Consider the following 12,236-nt stretch of genomic DNA (forward strand, 5'->3'; position numbering starts at 1 on the left):
CAGCTGTTGTAAACTAAGTCCCATCATGCCACAGCCACTATTAGGGAATGCTAAAACTATGGCAATGCATGCTGGGATATGTAAGTTTCACAACAGCTGTAGGACCACAGTTTGGCCATGCCTGACTGAAATAATGAGCTCTGGGCACATTACCCAGGAGAGCAGATTTCCATATGCGGAATCTTTATAACACTGGCTTTGATAATCCTGAAACAGAACCATCCTTGTGGTTATATATACGTTAACAGGCCGCACTACTCCCTGTTATAATATTATACAGTAACCCATTATTACCTGGTTTAAATAATAAGTCAGTAACACAGTACAGGTCGGGTGTCCCTTATCCGTGTATTGAAAAACGGAAATATTCCAAAAACTATGGTTTTTCAAAATATTTCGTTTTTTGTCCCCCACCCTTTTTTTTTTTTTTACTTACCTCGTCCCCCGATGTCCACGTGGCTTCCGGGATCCTCTTCAGCGGCATCTCTGGTCCCAGGGGTGCATTGCGCGAGTGAGCCAGTGATGTCACCGGCGCGCCTGCGCACTCACGCAATGCACCCCTGGGACCAGAGATGCCGCTGAAGAGGATCCTGAAGGCCGCCGTCAGATAATAATGGGTTACTGTATACTATTATAGCAGGGAGTAGTGCAGCCTGTGAACGTATATATAACCGCAAGGATGGTTCTGTTTCAGGATCGTCAAAGCCAGTGTTATAAAGATTCCGCATATGGAAATCTTCTCTCCTGGAGTCCAGGTTAGTAAGTAAAAAAATATATATATTCCAAAATCCGAAAAAATCCCTTACCCAAAATGCTTGTGGTCCCGAGCATTTCGGTATAAGGGATACTCAACCTGTATTACATGTAATGTTGCATGAATAAATCATTCAGAAATTCTTTCATTTTCTAAAAACTAAACAAAAATAAACTATTTAGAATCTTACTGCTACTGATTTCATTGTCTGAGGGAGCAGTCAGCTGCATCAAGAAACACATTGCAGCCTTTTAAGTGAGACTTGCATCTTTTACATTTTTTTTTTAAACGAAATATAGTTTGTTTTTTTAAGTGTTTTTTAATTATCTGTTCTTTTAGGTTGTTGATGCAGTGCTGCTACAAGTTTTATTGGTTCAGAAACATTTTACTTTATTATGCAGTTTTAATAGTAGGTTTATTGGCAAACATTTAGATTTATGAGAACAAAGGGTTTAACACTCTCCACCTGTTGCAACTATTTATTTGGAGCGAAGTGAAACGATATTCTACATATTTTATATCTCACAAAAATTTGTAGATCTCCTGTATTTTTTTTTTTTTTAATTCAATAATTTTTATTTGATTTTTTAGTGCATTTAGATCTCCTGTATTTAAACATTGTTTATGGTCAAGAAATAAGAGCCCTCAATTAATTTATGGTCAACTTTTTGGGGGTACATTCTAAATCATATCTTTTTGAGGTTTCCTAACATGAGCAAAAAATCTGTGAAAGTGAACAACTTAAGAACAGCAAGATGGACTATAACATACATATAATAAAACATACATGTAATATAACATCTTGCCATGGCATAGCGCCTTTGAGTTGCTTACTTTCACATCGCTTTTGCTCTGATCATTATTTACTTATTTATTAGCAGGTTCTTATATAGCGCACACATATTCCACAACACTATACAGAGAATAGTTGACCATTCACATCAGTCCCTGCCCCAGTGGAGCTTACAATCTATATTCCCTACCACATGTACACGAACACACAGACATTGGGAGCCAATTAGCCTACCAGTATATTTTTGGATTGTGTGAGGGAACCAGAGCACCCGGAGGAAACCCACGCAAGTACGGGGAGAATATACAAACTCGGCACAGTTGGGGCAATGGTGTGAATTGACCCCATGACCTCAGCGCTGTGAGGCAGTAATGCTAACCATTCTGTCACCTCTTCCCTCACATTGGTCATCATTCAACCGGCTTAGCATGTACAGACCTTAGTGTTCATGCCAGGCTGCTTTAGCAGAGCCCTATGAGCTGATGGTTTTTAAAGGGCAAAATGCCCCCTGCCCCCAGCAACTATTCACATTGACCAGAGAGCTTGGGGGAAGCCCAGCACCTGCGTTGGAGCTGGGCACGCCCCCAACAGTAATGACCATGGGGACAGCCCATAGCACTCATACTGCTCCAGTACCCCTGTGCCCATCGCTGATCCTAGAGAGGGATCACTAGATCGAATTATATGGGCACCGCAACTTCTCTATAGCACTCTATATTGATTCTAGAGCAGTGGTTCTCAAAATCGGTCCTCAGGACCCCACACGTAGTTCCCGTTTTCCAGGTCACCCGACAGGTGCACTCATTACTGACTGACATATTTTAAAAGATCCACAGGTGGAGATAATGATTTCACTTGATTCTGTGAGGAGATCTGGAAAACCTGCACTGTGTAAGGAAACCTGAGGACTGACTTTGAGAACCTGTGTTCTAGAAGAATCATATCTGCCTGCCATGAACTAGCTTGGGATCTGTACATATGCTCCCCCTCTTAAAAATGACAAGGGGGCTACCATATCATCCTATATATACAACTGCTCTATAAGTGTGGCAATTAAAGATCATTTACATAGCCTTGGAGAAAGATAAATGGGACAGAGATAAAGTACCAGCCAATCAGCTCCTAACTGTCATGTTACAGGCCAGGTTTGCAATATATCAGGAGCTGGTTGGTTGGTACTTTATCTCGGTCCACGTTATCTTGCTCCAAGGATTAATACATAGACCCCATAGTTCCTGACCACCTTCAGCAAATAAATCTTAACGCCTCTGGCCTATGTTGGAGACATTACATGTTAGGGTGGCAGTGCCCAAACACTAGAGATGAGCGGGTTCGGTTTTACTGGGATTTACTCCGCTTTGAGATCAGCGTGAAACCGAACCCACTCATCTCTACTAAAAACGTTCCCTAGTGGAACCTAGTCCACTCACTCGATACAATGGAAAAGTAGCATTCAGTTGGATCCCCCTGCTACTCATAAGGAGACCCTCCCTGGACTAGAGTAATTCACAGGGGTGTGGATATTGTCTCCAGCAACTAGGTCGACAAGCATTGGGTCGGCACCACTAGGTCGACATGGGACTATGTCAGCTCAAAAAACCAATGTCGACCTTTTGACTGTCAAACTAATGCTTGTGTCGACCTAATGACCTGTCGACCTAGACCCATGTCGACCTTCCTGCATGTCGACCTAGTGCTATCGACCCAATTCTTGTTGGCCTAGTTGCTATAGACAATATGACCGTATCCCATTCACAGCTACCCGTCTCCATGCCATGATCCTTCACACCAGGGCTGGGCAACACCGGCCCTCCAGATGTTGATGAACTACACATCCCAGCATGCCTTTCATCAGTTTCAGCATGGCCACATAGCAAAACTAATGCAAAGCATCCTGGGATGTGTAGTTCATTAACATCTGGAGGGCCGGTGTTGCCCAGCCCTGCTTCACACCGTCAATTCACTTTTATCCAATCCCTTGCCCTCCCACCTTCGCCTTATCAGTTATCTCTGCACCCCTTTGTTAACAATCTATAATTCCTACCCCACCAAATTGGCTACGTGGCCTTATGCCCCCCTCACCATGGGCCTTATTCTAGTTCACTCTTAGAGGCAAATTCCTTCTTAGCTGGACAAAACCAGGTGCACTGCAGGTGGGGCAGAAGTAACATGTGCAGAGAGAATTAGATTTGGGTGGGGTTTTACTTCAAAGTGAGATCTATATTGCAGTGTAAAAATAAAGCAGTCAGTATTTTCCCTGCACAGAAACAAAATAACTCACCCAAAGCTAATTCTCTCTGCACATGTTACATCTGCCCCCCTGCAGTGCACATGGTTTTGTCCAGCGAAGAAGGAATTTGCCTCTAAGAGTGAAGTAGAATAAGGCCCCATGTTACAGACCATCATTTATTAATCTTACTGTTAATGAAGATTTTTTGGTACTTATGTAGTATCTGGGCTGCCGATTTTTTGATTGTATGCCTTAAGTTAAGGCATACAATCAGATGCGATGCGATGCGATATCGCATCGCATCGCATCGCATCGCATCGCATCCGATATCGGATGCGATGACCCGATTTTTCCATAGGAATCAATGTTAAAATGATTCCTATGGAAAAATGGGTCCTTTTCATACCCCTACTATCCAAGTGGGCATGGAGTTGGATATAAACCTGTGGCGAGCGTAGCGAGCCACCGAGCCCGAAGCGTGGCGAGCGAAGCGAGCCCCGCGAGGGGACGGTATTCGTCCCCTCGCGGGGCTCGCTTCGCTCGCCACGCTTCGGGCTCGGTGGCTCGCTACGCTCGCCACAGGTTTATATCCAACTCCATGCCCACTTGGATAGTAGGGGTATGAAAAGGACCCATTTTTCCCATTGAATTCCATGTTAAAATGGACTCAGTCCATTTTAACATTGATTCCTATGGAAAAATCGGGTCATCGCATCGCATCGCATCGAATCGCATGGTCGCATGCGATGCGATGCGATCTCCCGATCCGACCCGATTTAGAAATCGGCAGCCCAGATACTACATAAGTACCGATTTTTTTTTTTATATCTGTTTTGTCCTGTTCCACTTTTCACATGATATTTTAGCTATTTGTGACACTCAAGCTACTGTTATTTTTCATTGATCATGTTCCTGTATAATAAAATATCTTCCAGATTTTTGCTCAATGTGATTAGCAGGATTAGTATTTTCAAATTACATTGTGTTTTTCCCAAATACCCAGCATTAAGGAACAATCTGTCCAACTTACTTTTCCGCAAGCTCTACAATGGTGTCTCCGCTTCGTAAAGGTAAAACGAATGCTGCAGTTCATGCAGTTAGACGCCTCAGAGTCAGGGATCCATGCTGGCTGTCTCTGGCCAAGAGCAGGGTTTTCAACGACCCCACTCTCTGGTCTTCCTAAGGCCTCCTTCGCGCTTAGATCTGGGCTCTCATCCGAATCTATATTCACAGGTTTTGGCAAAATACTTCTGTGATAAGGAGTTGGCGGTGTTTCACCAGGAGAAGGAATGTTGTTGGGACTCGATCCTTTAGTTGCTTGTTCATCAAGATTTCTTTCTAGGCCCTTATTATTTAGTTTTTCGGGTTGGTTGATGGGCAGAGACTTTGGTGGCTGGTGTAGCAGCTGTTTAGGCCTAGCACCTCCAATGTGAGAAACCATATTAGCACCTGGAAGATTTCCTTGGCTTGGAGTTAAATTTGGAGAAGATGCAGTCGTCTGAGCTACATCAGATCTGTCCTCTCCTTTGTCTTGTTCTATCGTCTGAGATTGCAACCGGTCACTGGGAGCATCGGTGCTAGTTCCATCTGAATCAGCGCCACTTAAATCACAGGTTGGGAGGCTTCCCAAAGCATTTTCTTTATTTATAGTTACACCTTCCTCACTGAGGAAAGCATCCAGCTCAGAGTCACTAATGTATGCGTCACCTATTAACAGGTCATTAGGGTCAGTTAGCAAATTGTGACTCATGTAGTCACCCAACACAGCATCATCTAATTCACTGCTACCAATCCGGTCAAGCACTGGTATAGACGGAACAACTTGGCTTGTTGCTGTAGTAGGTAATTCAGTAGAAGGTTTTTGATGACAACTTTTGTTCTCTAAATGAATTTCACTGGCTGCTACATTCTCTACGGCTACATTTAATAGGTGCGCAGGTTGGAAAGACACATTTTTAGCACTTGTGAGATCATCCTGTGAAAGAGTTACAGGAATATCTTCTACAATCTCTGTACTTGCAGAACGATTATATAGCACCGTACTATGATCCTGAACTAGATCGCCCTCGATTCTTGAGTTATCTGAAGTGTTGCTGCCTAAAGAGTCCTTAGGAGTAAGTGCACTGTCTGCAGATGTGATGGACGCAGTAGACATGACATCACCGCCCTCTGACATCATACTTGTAACTTGAGGTTTCTCCAAAGATGGACATTCATTTTGACTGTTCCTCAAATCGCTGGAAGTTCCACATTTAACTCCGAAGTCGGTATGTTGCTTAGTGTCGACTGCGGCTTGCGAACTTGCTGCTGCCATCATTGCCTTGTGCTCACAATTTAACCTATGCTCCGCTTCCATTGCATGGTCACGTGACACCAGGCCTGTGTGATCTTCAGCTAATGCCTCATAGGACAGATCATCGCTTACATATCCGTCAGTGCTCGAGCTACTTGTACTACTTATAGAGTCACTGCTGGAAACAAAGTCAGACGCTTCTCTTGCATCGTCCAAGTTGGCAGAAAGCTCAGAGTCAACATGAAGGTCTGGACTTCTGGCTTCAGGGCTTAGATCAGGTGCGTTAGTTGCACTCATTGCTAGCCAGCTGGAATTGATCTGTGATAAGTCCGCGCTATTCTCATGCTGTGACGAAGTGGCAGGGCCTGAAGACGGAACTGTGAAGAAACCGGGATCAGAGAGCAACTCAAGGTCAGAGACAACATTTGCACTGGAGTGTAGAGCATCGGGAATCAAGGACTCGTTGCTACTTGCAGTATGGAGCAAACTGCCTGTGTCACTGATGAGGTCACATATAGGTACACTGCTTCTCCCTGTACTGGATTCATCTTCATTGGACGTTCCCCCATCTACACAGGATAAAAGATCGAGGCCAGCCACATTCTTTTCACCTTGCGGGAGGCTTACAGGTTCACACTCTGATTCATTGTCTGCAGGCCAAACAGAGGATATTGATGGTTGGAGATTGCTCCCACACAGCTGCTTCCCTGATGGAGGGAAATCTGGCTGCATGTAGTAGTCAGCTGAAGAAAGAACCTGTTGGTTGGAGTTTAAGGAGCTGTCACACGGCGGATAGGTTTCCAGCTCATCTGTGGATAAACAAAAAAATACAAATTAAAAGTTTGAAATGTTTCACTAGATCTGTATAGCCATAAACAGGGATAACACATCATTAGTTACTAGGCGCTTCTTCTATTCGGGCTAATTCTTGCTATGTACAATGGTTCCCACACAGTAACCCGGTATATGCAGCATTAGCGCCAGCCATACATAGTGCAGTGTGTGTAATACATCAGTCATATACAGAGATCACAGTAACCCGGTATATGCGGCAGTAGCGCCAGCCATACATAGTGCAGTGTGTGTAATACATCAGTCATATACAGAGATCACAGTAACCCGGTATTTGCAGCATTAGCGCAAGCCATACATAGTGCAGTGTGTGTAATACATCAGTCATATACAGAGATCACAGTAACCCGGTATATGCGGCAGTAGCGCCAGCCATACATAGTGCAGTGTGTGTAATACATCAGACATATACAGGGATCACAGTAACTCGGTATATGCGGCATTAGTGCCAGCCATACATAGTGCAGTGTGTGTAATACATCAGTCATATACAGAGATCACAGTAACCCGGTATATGCGGCAGTAGCGCCAGCCATATATAGTGCAGTGTGTGTGTAATACATCAGACATATACAGGGATCACAGTAACCCGGTATATGCGGCATTAGTGCCAGCCATACATAGTGCAGTGTGTGTGTAATACATCAGACATATACTGGGATCACAGTAACCCGGTATATGCAGCAGTAGCGCCAGCCATACATAGTGCAGTGTGTGTAATACATCAGTCATATACAGAGATCACAGTAACCCGGTATATGCGGCAGTAGCGCCAGCCATATATAGTGCAGTGTGTGTGTAATACATCAGACATATACAGGGATCACAGTAACCCGGTATATGCGGCATTAGTGCCAGCCATACATAGTGCAGTGTGTGTGTAATACATCAGACATATACTGGGATCACAGTAACCCGGTATATGCGGCAGTAGCGCCAGCCATACATAGTGCAGTGTGTGTGTAATACATCAGTCATATACAGAGATCACAGTAACCCGGTATATGCGGCAGTAGTGCCAGCCATACATAGTGCAGTGTGTGTAATACATCAGTCATATACAGAGATCACAGTAACCCGGTATATGCGGCAGTAGCGCCAGTCATACATAGTGCAGTGTGTGTGTGTAATACATCAGACATATACTGGGATCACAGTAACCCGGTATATGCGGCAGTAGCGCCAGTCATACATAGTGCAGTGTGTGTGTAATACATCAGTCATATACAGAGATCACAGTAACCCGGTATATGCGTCAGTAGCGCCAGTCATACATAGTGCAGTGTGTGTGCAATACATCAGACATATACAGGGATCACAGTAACCCGGTATATGCGGCAGTAGCGCCAGCCATACATAGTGCAGTGTGTGTGTAATACATCAGACATATACTGGGATCACAGCAGCCCGGTATATGCGGCAGTAGCGCCAGCCATATATAGTGCAGTGTGTAATACATCAGACATATACAGCGATCACAGTAACCCGGTATATGCGGCAGTAGCGCCAGCCATATAGTGCAGTGTGTGTGTGTGTGTAATACATCAGACATATACAGGGATCACAGTAACCCGGTATATGCGGCAGTAGCGCGCTAGCCATACAGAGTGCAGTGTGTAATACATCAGACATATACAGCGATCGCAGTAACCCGGTATATGTGGCAGTAGCGCCAGCCATACATAGTGCAGTGTGTGTGTAATACATCAGACATATAATGGGATCACAGCAGCCCGGTATATGCGGCATTAGCGCCAGCCATCTATAGTGCAGTGTGTAATACATCAGACATATACAGCGATCACAGTAACCCGGTATATGCGGCAGTAGCGCCAGCCATACAGTATATAGTGCAGTGTGTGTGTGTGTAATACATCAGACATATACAGGGATCACAGTAACCCAGTATATGCGGCAGTAGCGCGCCAGCCATACATAGTGCAGTGTGTAATACATCAGACATATACAGCGATCGCAGCAACCCGGTATATGTGGCAGTAGCACCAGCCATACATAGTGCAATGTGTGTGTAATACATTAGACATATACAGCGATCACAGTATCCCGGTATATGCGGCAGTAGCGCCAGCCATACAGTATATAGTTCAGTGTTTGTGTAATACATCAGACATATACAGGGATCACAGTAACCCGGTATATGCGGCAGTAGCGCGCCAGCCATACATAGTGCAGTGTGTAATACATCAGACATATACAGCGATCGCAGTAACCCGGTATATGTGGCAGTAGCGCCAGCCATACATAGTGCAGTGTGTGTGTAATACATCAGACATATACAGGGATCACAGTAACCCGGTATATGTGGCAGTAGCGCCAGCCATACATAGTGCAGTGTGTGTGTGTAATACATCAGACATATACAGCGATCACAGTAACCCGGTATATGCGGCAGTAGCGCCAGCCATACAGTATATAGTGCAGTGTTTGTGTAATACATTAGACATATACAGGGATCACAGCAACCCGGTATATGCGGCAGTAGCGCCAGCCATATATAGTGCAGTGTGTAATACATCAGACATATACAGCGATCACAGTAACCCGGTATATGCGGCAGTAGCGACAGCCATACAGTATATAGTGCAGTGTGTGTGTAATACATTAGACATATACAGCGATCACAGTAACCCGGTATATGCGGCAGTAGCGCGCCAGCCATATATAGTGCAGTGTGTAATACATCAGACATATACAGCGATCACAGTAACCCGGTATATGCAGCAGTAGCGCCAGCCATACATAGTGCAGTGTTTGTAATACAAGGCAATGACTGTATCAATTATAATTACTTACCTGGCATGTGAAAAATGGTTTTAAAGAGAATGTTTAAAAATACAATCAATAAAGTGGTAAGACTTTGATCACAAATTATAAGAGGGGAACCCCTAAACACTTTCCTGGCCTTTATACAAGGACCAATAGCTGACAGTGACAGCCCAGATCCTGAGTGGACACCACAGTAATGGAACACATTCGATAAAACTAAACATTAATATTTAGCTGTTGTTATTATTTAACAATAGCCATGTTTCTAATATATGTATATATTTAAACACACACAAACATGCATTTGCTATAGAAATTAGCATTTTCTTGTGACATCAACCTTGTGTTGAACTGTAGGTAAATAGTCTTCTATCCGTTGGGTCTGATTCATAGTTGCACATTGATGCTGCTGCGGATGCAATATCTGACTTTGCTAACGTAACTGCCAACAGGATTTGTATTGAGACGCCCATAGGAGCCAACGAAGATGCACACAACTGTGTACACATTCACGGCATCAGAACCGGGAAACCTCAAATCCCGGTATGAATCTATGGTCACTCAGAATGGCTGCCGCAACTGAGACACTGAAGATGTATTTCCTGCGCACAGGATTGGTCAGATGCTGATAAGCCCCAAAATGGCCCCAACAGTCCTGCGAATTTACCACTACTCAACGTAACTAGACACAAAATGTCCGCTTCCTGCATCACTTGCAAATTAATCTTTCCTGCAAACGTAGTCGCAATTTAATCACCGTTTGTATGCGCGGCGGCAGTGACGTATGCACAGATCACAATAATAACCCAACTGCAAGAACATAGTACAACTATGAATCCAAGGGTTAGGTTGATACCTGAAATAGGTCGACATGGATGGTCTACATAAGCATTAAGTTGACAATGGCTAGGTCGACAGTCAAAAGGTTGACATGTTTTTTTCATTTTTTGTCCCAGATGTCGGCCATGCGTCAGTGCGGTGGTTTGCTACGCTCGGCACACTATTCTAGTCTCCCTCCAGGCTCTAGTGGATGGTAGGGCATGAATCACCGCCTGTCGGCACATACTGCCTCAAAAAAAAAAAAAAAAGTAAAAAAACCCAAGTCGACCTTTTGACTGTCAACCTAATGGTTGTAATTAAAAGGTTATGGGTGAGCGCTAATTGGTAAAGAATTAGCGCTTACCCACAACCTTTTAATTATTATCACTTTTTATTGAGCTGCTCTTACTACATACAGCGCGGTGCCAAAAAGAAATTAACCTAATGGTTGTGTTGACCTTCCATGTCAACATTGAGTGTGTCGACCTTTCGACTGTATACCGAATCCGACCCATTGACAGAGCTCTTTTGCGCCTAATTTCACATTGACTGAATTCATAAACAATAACAAACCTGTGTTCTGTTCAAAGTCATCGAGCAGTTTATCCAGATCCACGACTGCTGCCTGGAAGTAGTTATCCATCTTCTAATGGATCTGCAGTCAGCTTTATTCTGCACCTAAAATTAAAAGGGAATATCAAATAAAAAATACAGGCCTAGCCATACATATTATTACTTATATTGGCTGCAATTTTAGATTATTATTATCTTCATCTGCGGTCCAGAGGTTGGACTTCCCCCATTGATGTAAACGGGAGCCCAGTCGGATGACCCGGCGTACCTGTTTACACTGCCCTCTAACCAGGTCAGGACCTTGGTAGAAGTCCCGTGTAAATGGACATGGGTCCATTTACACCACCGCTGACTACGGTCTGACCCAGGATTTTGTTGCGGTCATAACAGTGACTTTTATAGTTTAATACAGTAGACCATCTTCTATTCCATACTCCCTACAATTGCACCAAATCCTTTTGGGTTTTTTTGCCAGCCTGATCCTTATGTTGTCTGCTGATGCAACTATGTCAATATACCCTGTACGTAAGGACAAGCAGAGGAGGGAAGAGGGTCCTGTTCCTGAGACATTACATTCTAAAGGGGACTGGGGAGAAAAACAGGGGTGACACAGATTGATTGGGAAGATAGGGCCTTATTCTAGTGCACTCTTAAGGTGCCCACACACTAGAAAGATCTGCGATCTTAAGATGTGTGCATAAATTAGCCTTGAAATCTTTTTTTCCGTCCTGGACAAAAGATTTCAGGCAAGCGCACATCTTTACCAAAGATTTTTCTTAAGATCCCATGTGCGTTCCTATGGATCTTTTGTTAAATCTTCTGATCTTTTGTGCAGCACTTAAGATCAAAAGATTCAGCTAAAGATCCACGGGACCGTGCATCGGACCAAAATCGGCCATTTTTCGACCGATTATCGGTAAACATCGGCCGATTTATCGGAAAACGGCCAATTGGCCCAAAAATCGTTCTAGTGTGTGGGCACCTTTAGAGGCAAATTCCTTCTTAGCTGGACAAAACCATGTGCACTGCAGGGGGGCAGATGTAACATGTGCAGAGAGAATTAGATTTGGGTGGGGTTTACTTCAAAGTGAGATCTATGTTGCAGTGTAAAAATAAAGCAGTCAGTATTTTCCCT

The 12,236-nt window shown here is 44.0% G+C and overlaps 1 protein-coding gene across 3 annotated transcripts in view; it reads right to left on the minus strand.

Moving 5' to 3' along the window:
* ZFYVE16 (zinc finger FYVE-type containing 16) overlaps window positions 1-12,236 on the minus strand; it is a 48,768-nt gene that overhangs the window by 32,404 nt on the left and 4,128 nt on the right. For all 3 annotated transcript variants that reach the window (XM_083151867.1, XM_083151865.1, XM_083151866.1), the window contains exons 2-3: window positions 11,102-11,206; window positions 4,808-6,879 (exon numbers count right to left, since the gene is read on the minus strand). In XM_083151867.1, coding sequence (XP_083007993.1) covers window positions 4,808-6,879; window positions 11,102-11,171 — 2,142 coding nt within the window. In that variant the 5' untranslated portion in view covers window positions 11,172-11,206. The remainder of the gene's footprint in view (window positions 1-4,807; window positions 6,880-11,101; window positions 11,207-12,236) is intronic.

Source organism: Crinia signifera, chromosome 1 (genome assembly GCF_055691185.1).
Source record: "Crinia signifera chromosome 1, ASM5569118v1, whole genome shotgun sequence".
Classification (NCBI taxonomy): domain Eukaryota; kingdom Metazoa; phylum Chordata; class Amphibia; order Anura; family Myobatrachidae; genus Crinia; species Crinia signifera.